This window comes from Drosophila kikkawai, chromosome 3R, assembly GCF_030179895.1.
Source record: "Drosophila kikkawai strain 14028-0561.14 chromosome 3R, DkikHiC1v2, whole genome shotgun sequence".
NCBI classification, from domain to species: domain Eukaryota; kingdom Metazoa; phylum Arthropoda; class Insecta; order Diptera; family Drosophilidae; genus Drosophila; species Drosophila kikkawai.
The window spans coordinates 6,478,734-6,486,201 of NC_091731.1; the positions used below are offsets into that span (position 1 = coordinate 6,478,734).

General features: G+C 43.9%; 1 protein-coding gene across 1 annotated transcript; it reads right to left on the reverse strand.

The window, feature by feature from the left end:
- Nucleotides 1-5,594: 5,594 nt before the first annotated feature.
- LOC138928702 (uncharacterized) lies at nucleotides 5,595-6,624 on the reverse strand. The gene is made up of 3 exons (XM_070286206.1): nucleotides 6,609-6,624; nucleotides 6,352-6,542; nucleotides 5,595-6,284 (listed from the first exon to the last, which is right to left on the reverse strand). Exons 1-3 carry the CDS (start codon nucleotides 6,622-6,624, stop codon nucleotides 5,595-5,597), a joined length of 897 nt encoding a protein of 298 aa, XP_070142307.1.
- Between the last annotated feature and the right edge of the window lie 844 nt (nucleotides 6,625-7,468).

The following is a 7,468-nucleotide window of genomic DNA, read 5'->3' on the forward strand; positions in this document are numbered from 1 at the left end:
GCAAAGATACCTAGCGAAAATTCCGCAGGACTTTTTTGACAACCTTATATATAAGACAACATTTTCCTACTAACTCTCCGAAAATATTATTCATCAACCTTTGAAAGGTTTCTGGGGCGTTATTCAGCCCGAATGGCATTCGGATGTATTCAAAGTGTCCCCCTTCTGCCGAAAAGGCAGTTTTGGGGAGGTCCTCCTCCTTTACCTCGATCTGGTGGTATCCACTCGCCAAATCTAAAGTTGAAAAGTACTTAGCTCTCCTTAGGTTATCTAATACGTCATTGATTAACGGAAGAGGATACCTGTCCTTAATGACTTCCTCATTAAGTTTCCTATAGGCCACTACCATTCTCCATTTCCTCTCTCCAGAGGCATCCTTCTTCTTGGGCACCAACTAAACCGGCGCACTCCAAGGAGAATGGCTATGTCTAATGATTTTCTGCTCTAACAGCTTCTCTAGCTGTCTTCTCACGTCCTGCCTTTCTTGGAATGCATACCTGTACGGCCTTGCGTCACCGGTATGTCATCATTCGTTCTAATTTGGTGCTTGACCGCATTAGTAAATGATAGGTGATCTCCTTCCTTATGGTACACATTGGGATATTTTTTACAAATTCGTTGGAGCTCTTCACTATTAAGATGTTCCGTTCCAATCTTTTCAAATGGTATCCTCGTAGCTCCCTTATATGTCTCCTCAATATTGTTAAGTTCAAAATGATGGTCTGTTTCAAACTCAACACCTTCCAACGGTTCTTCCAAAAATACTTCCTGGTCCTCTTCAGCATAATTCGTTATTTCAACCAGGCTTCTTCCAGCCACTGCCCTATAAATTCCTTCTGAAATGATCAAATCCTCCTTTACTATTGTTTTGGTTAACAGGAAATCCCCGTCAGGTACTTGTACCGGAATAGGAATAACTGCCTTTGTTCCTGCTTCTATTGAATGGAACTCGCTGGGTCTATATGTAGCGAAGTGTACCTGTAACTCGGTGTCCGACGTACGGAACCAGCCTTTCTCGATATCAATGACGACCTTAAGTTGTTGTAATAGGTCTATACCAATTACCCCTTCGAAGAATTGGTGGAACTTAAAAAGCCACAGTCTCATTTTTCCTGTCACCTTGAGTTCCTTAAACATTGGTATATGTGCCTCTTGAAAAATCGCGTGTGATGAACGTGTGTGATGGACGAATGAAAGAATAAGTGGATCCGGTATCAACTAATAACTTTATTGTATTTTGTGGAGTCATTCTGATCATTACATATGGTAGGGTGGAGTGGCCCCTCCTAGTTCCTAGATATCCTGTTGGTTGTTCGAGGCTGATTGTGCAAAATTTGCCTCGTCTTCCTGAATATTATGCAATTCACCATTTGTCGACGGTCTGTTTCCGCCTCTCTCGGAATTATCGCTCGAACTGAATGACCGTCTAGAATTGGTCGAGTTGTTCGACTGTCTCGAGTTGTTGGAATTCTAAGATTGCCCCGAATAATTTGAATTCTTGGACATCCTCGATTGACCACTGCCTTCAGCATCTCCACCCGCCTGGATGGCTAGCTGACCTTCTCTCGGTTTGTAGTTATTGTAACTATTATTTCCGTTGTTGTAACTATTATTTCCGTACCACTGTCTTCCTCTATTATTTTGTCCGTAACCCCATTTGTTGTTCTTATTCTGGTAGCTGCGGTACGGTCTCTGATAGTTAGTAGTTTCGCCCTGGTAATTACCCCCATGTTCCTGATGGTCACTCCTATTGGTCCTTTCAAGGCTGAGATGAAGGCGTTTAAGCCATCTCCTCCTACCATTTAATCTTTTCGCTTCGCAACAATATGCCCTGCTCATTGGCCTTAGACATGCTCACTAAAGCCTTCTTCAGCGTCATAACTTTTGTGTACAAGGCCTCAAATTCTAACTTCTTCTCTTTGATATGGGTTAATTCCATAATCAAGTCCTGTTCAGACCTCTTGTCCTTGAAATGGGTAATTAAAATTTTCTTGATTTGGTCCCAATTCAACTCGGACTCATCCTAGTCCAGTACTCTATCCGCTGGCCCTGTGATCTTGCTCCTCACCGCTCTAAGTGCGATTACTCCTATGTTTGATCTCTCTTCTCCTTTTATAATACCTAACACCTGTTCTACCGCTCCTTTAAAACCATCTAGTTTCCCTGCCTCTCCTTCGTACTTGGGAATGATTTCTACCAGGTCTATTACCTTGATAGCTTCCAGTACGCTAGTTGCCATTGCTGCAGGCTTATCTTCTTCACTCATAAGTTCAGAATTTCAGCTTCGAGATTATCTGCCTACCTTTAATTCGTGTTAATTCCTACTTGTGTGTTCTTCTTAATTAGTGTTTAATGTTTTTCTAACTGGCGCCACCTCGAAGTAATGCGAAAGCTTTTCCGAGGTGAAACACGGCCAACAACGAGGGGGGGGTTTAGTGGGTGCAAGCCCCACATACTCTTTTTTGCGACGGCAAATGGGAAGATGCGTGAGGCATTCCCCCTCCTCAACCCAAAAAAAAAAAAAAAAAATTATTATTATTATTATTACTATTATTATTATTATTATTATTATTATTATTATTATTATTATTATTACTATTATTATTATTATTATTATTATTACTATTATTATTATTATTATTATTATTATTATTATTATTATTATTATTATTATTATTATTATTATTATTATTATTATTATTATTATTATTATTATTATTATTATTATTACTATTATTATTATTATTATTATTATTATTATTATTACTATTATTATTATTATTATTATTATTATTATTATTATTATTATTATTATTATTATTATTATTATTATTATTATTATTATTATTATTATTATTATTATTATTATTATTATTATTATTATTATTATTATTATTATTATTATTATTATTATTATTATTATTATTATTATTATCATTATTATTGTTTGTGGGGAAGACAACGAATTTGCCACCCTTTAGCTTATAATAAAAAACGCACGATAGGCAATTTAATATAAGCCGTGTTTAATCTTTGTGTTCTTTTCTCGGAGCTGCAGACTGTGTATATAAAAAGCTTGGCTTCAATATATATACATGTTTATGGGATAACAAATGTAGTTTTGCTGATAGATAACGCGACAGCTTTAGCGAGATAAGAAAAGAGTAGCAAAGAGAAAACATAAGAGCGCTGCAGGTGCAGCGGTACACCTATGCGCGCGTGAATGGTTCTGGCGGTCTGCTCCGAACAATTATTATTGTTATTAATATTATTATTATTCTTGTTATTATTATTATTCTTGTTCCCGCTGTACTATATTGTATCAATCAATCTTAGTAACCTAGTATGCTGAAGCTAGTTGATCAGCTGTGCGATAAGGTTTCACAACCAATTGCGGACAGTCATACTAATTGGTATCTATAATTCTCAAAGTTAATTATTTCCTCAATATTCCGAACCATCCCTATGCTAAGCTGCCGCTCTGTGCGCTACAGTACGCCGCCTAATACATGTTAATGGTTCTGGCTTGTATGTAATTTAAGAAAACATTTTTTTTTATCATTTCTTTATATACTTCTTCCTGTTCTCCTAGTTAGTACTTCCCTTGCTAGCGGACGCCCTGTACTATACAGTTCGCCGCCTAATACAAATGAAAGTCTAACCGTCTGTCTATATTTATTTATTTTTTTATTCTTTATTTATTATTATACTTTATTAATTAGTACTTCCCTTGCTAAGCGGACGCCCTGTGCTATACAGTTCGTCGCCTAATACAAATGAAAGTCTAATTGTTGACCTATTTTATTACTTCCTCTGAACCATCCTATTTTCATGCTAAGCAGCTGCCCTGCGTAACACAGTGCACCGCCTAATACATGCGAACAGGAAAATTGTTCCATATTCCTTCTCTTCCGGCCCCCTCACTCGGAGCCCACTGTACAACGGTCTGCTGTGCGATCAAACCGTTCGCACCCTCGCTGTATCTCGTATCTTGCTTCGTACTTGTTGGTCTCTGTTTGCCTCTCGGCCCGAAGCGTCTACAACCGTCAAACTACCAACGACGATGAACGAGCACCTCGACTGAACCAACACGGTGACTTCGAACTAGCCTTCCGCTACCTCTGTGTACGACCCTGCTCGATCGAGCCACTCGCTCCGACGTCAAACTACCTGCAACACGACCATCTGTCGTCACCCGTCGAAGCTCGTTCGCTCGACCAACCGCCCGGTGCACATCGAGCCATCGACCCGCAACCGTTGTCGCAATTGGCGACAATCGCTTGCCGATCGCACCGCTCGACGCAACCCCGAACCGTCCGTCACCACGATCGAACCAACGTCTGTCCACCGTCATTTGATTTGCTTCAAAGTGCACTTTAACTAAATTTTCGACATTCCTCCAGTACTTCCATTATTTATTTTATTATTTCACTGGTTTATACCAATCTTTTGACCACATTCCATAAATTATTCATTGGTTTTTGTTGCATTATCTTTATCTTTGGTTTCATTTCTTTTGTTATTTCCATCGATTTATAACAATTTTGCCATACTCCATAAATTATTTATTGCTTCATGTTGAATTATTTTTTTTATCTTGATTTAAATTATTTATTTTCACTCCATGTCACCCACTTCACTCTACTCACTCTCTTACATTAAAATGCTTTTTAATATCCAGAACATCAGTCCGTCCTTCTTCCTTCCGCCGTCTCGGATCCTTCCTGTCCTTGGTCGAACCCGTTCGTGGACGAAAGTTTACCGTGCTGCGCCAGTTAAGAGATGAATAGTCGTCGTGATGTCCCAGTGAGTATCTGAGAGATGGTATTCCCTTTTTGTATGGGTGTTCCCGTGATTTTCCAGAGAAATTAAACAAGGCTGAAGTGTATTGTTTGAAATCCAAAATCAAAGTGAAGTTTTATTCTTAAATATTCTTATTCAAACGTAAACGTTTATACATCAATGTGCTGACCTAGCGGGTTGGGTCTCGTCTCGGGTTTCCGCAGTGGCTCGTTGTATGTGTTTAGATGGCAACTTTAGTTGCCAATACATTGTTGTTGTTTATTGCATGGGTTCTGTTAGGCCGCCGAGGGAATGTGCTGAGGCGGTCTAATTGCTGGACAGCCGAAGGGGTTTCGGTGGGGGACCACCGAGGGTGTACGTCGAGGTGGTAACTCGCGCTCTATGGCACACATGCCGCGTCGTCGATCCTTACGCTGACTCGCATTACTCCGTTCTCGTCGAAGTATGGGGACAACCCGCACAGTCGGCTGCCCTTGGCGGCCTTTCCTTGGTTGTCCTCAGCAAACGCTTCTCGCTGCGACTGCCTTATCAGTGCGCGCTCTGCTCGGCGTACCGCTGATCGCCACACCGTGCTCCTGCTTGACGGTGCCCATCAGTCTTGTACCCAATACTGCTGCTTGAAGTTTCAAACGGGGAATCGACATTGTCCTCATCGGAGCGCACTTCGTCTTGGCCCGCCAATAGGCCGCTGCTGCGAACGCCGACTGGCTGGAATCCACGAAGATGTGCAGCTGGACATCGGAATTCTTCAATGTTCCTCATTCCTTGCCGCCAGCTCTCAAAGGCTGCGGCTAACTCTTCTGGTAACTGCTCGTCCCAACTGCTCGTCCCAGCATCAATATCTTGGCGGTGACCATATAGCAGTACCCAATCGGGTCAAACGTGGACATGACCAGGCTCAGGAACTCCCTCTTCGTGGGGACACGTTCCCCTGTCATCACGCTCCTTGGGACTCGATTGTATTTGACGCTGAACTTGAAGTCGTCTGTTGCTGGTTGCCAGTACATCCTAAGTACTTTCTCCTCAGCTTCGGTCCATCTGACGCTAGCGATAGATTCAAGTGGGTTCAACGCACTGACCACACTTGTCGAACTGGAAGTAAATCGACACAAATCAAAACCAGCATTTGCGTGTATTTCTCTCACCCGTGTCGAGACGGCGATGGCTTCTGTTTCACTGGCAAAACTGTCGATATAGTCGTCCACGTAGTGATACTCGTTGATCGCCAGGACAGCTCGCGGATCCGTGTTGCTGTACTGCGAAGCATTCACGGTCTTCACATAATCCGCCGAGCATGGTGAGCAGGCAACTCCGAACATCATCACCTGCATCTCATATATGTCGGGATCCCGACGATCGTCTCCGTTTCTCCACAGGAACCTCTGGGCGCACCTGTCCTGTGGTCGCATCAATACCTGATGAAACATCTCCTTGATGTCTGCGCAAACCCCAACTGCTCCTTCCCGGAAATGGAAGAGCACCTCTGGGAGGGGCTTTGTAGCGCTGTGGGCCTTTTATCAGCCCCGAATTCAGTGATACGCCGTTCACCTTGGTAGCCGCGTCGAAGACCAGCCGGATTTTTCCCGGCATGTTCGGGTTTTCCACCTCGAAGTGCGACAGGTACCATACCTTGCCTTTCTGGGACCTCTGGACTTCCTGGGGCTCCAGTCGTCGTGCGTAGCCTTTCTTTACGTAATCATCCAAATTCCGTTGTAGGCCCGCGCGAAGTCCACATCGCGCTTAATTTTCCGTTCAATGTTGACGAGTCTCTTGAGTGCCATACTGTAGCTCTCTGGCAGTCTCACCTCGTCGTCCCTCCATAGCAGCCCGGTCTCATCGTTGGCCTACTCACTTAGTCGTCTCCTCCAGGATACTCAGGGCCTGTGTGACGCCGTCATCTGCGATTGACGGCGCCGGTTTCACTCCGCCAGCTGCGACTGGCTGTGCCGGCTTCACTCCGAAATTCTTGATCTCGAAATAATCGCTGACCATCTTCTCCAGAATCTGTGAAGCGGTGAACACGCCTTTCCTTTCACCGGTCCATATACCGCCCATCCAAGTGCGGTGGCTGCTGCCTATGGCCGTCCAGATCCGTAGCTTCTGGTTCTGAGGGGTATTCCAAGATGCGCATTATCCAATCCAATTAGGATCCTTGGCGCCGCATTTTGTACGGCCTTACAGGCAGGCGCGCATTCGCCTTCACTGCCTTCACATCTTCCCGACGCAAGCTCTGCATCGGAAGGTTCAAATTGGCTACTCCGAAAACGTTCTTTAGCCCATGTCGCTTGGGTTTGCCCGCCGCACTGATCTGCAGGCTAACCATCCTTGTATGCTCTTTGGCGGACTTTCCGCCAAACCACTGCACATTCAGTTGTCGACTCTCACCTTTCAGGTTCAGGCTGCGGATAAGTTCGTTGTCGATGAGCGTGACAGACGACCCTTCATCCAGCAGTGCGTAGGTGTCAACCTGCGTATTCTCCCCGTACAACGTTACGGGCAAAATTCGGAACAGCAGGTGACCTCCACCCGAACCAACAAAACTCAAGTTCCGGTGCGATAAATCCTGGCGATCGCATGTCGAGCGCCTCTCATCCTCCTCACGTCCCGCGTCTAAAACTGCGGCTGGCGTGGGCCGGGTATTCTCGTTGGAATCCACTGACTGTGG

Coding starts and splice junctions, on each gene's coding strand:
- LOC138928702 (XM_070286206.1), bottom strand. Junction 6,285..6,351: donor TCTTCGACGCGGCTACCAAG/GTGAACGGCGTA, acceptor CCCCTCCCAGAG/GTGCTCTTCCATTTCCGGGA.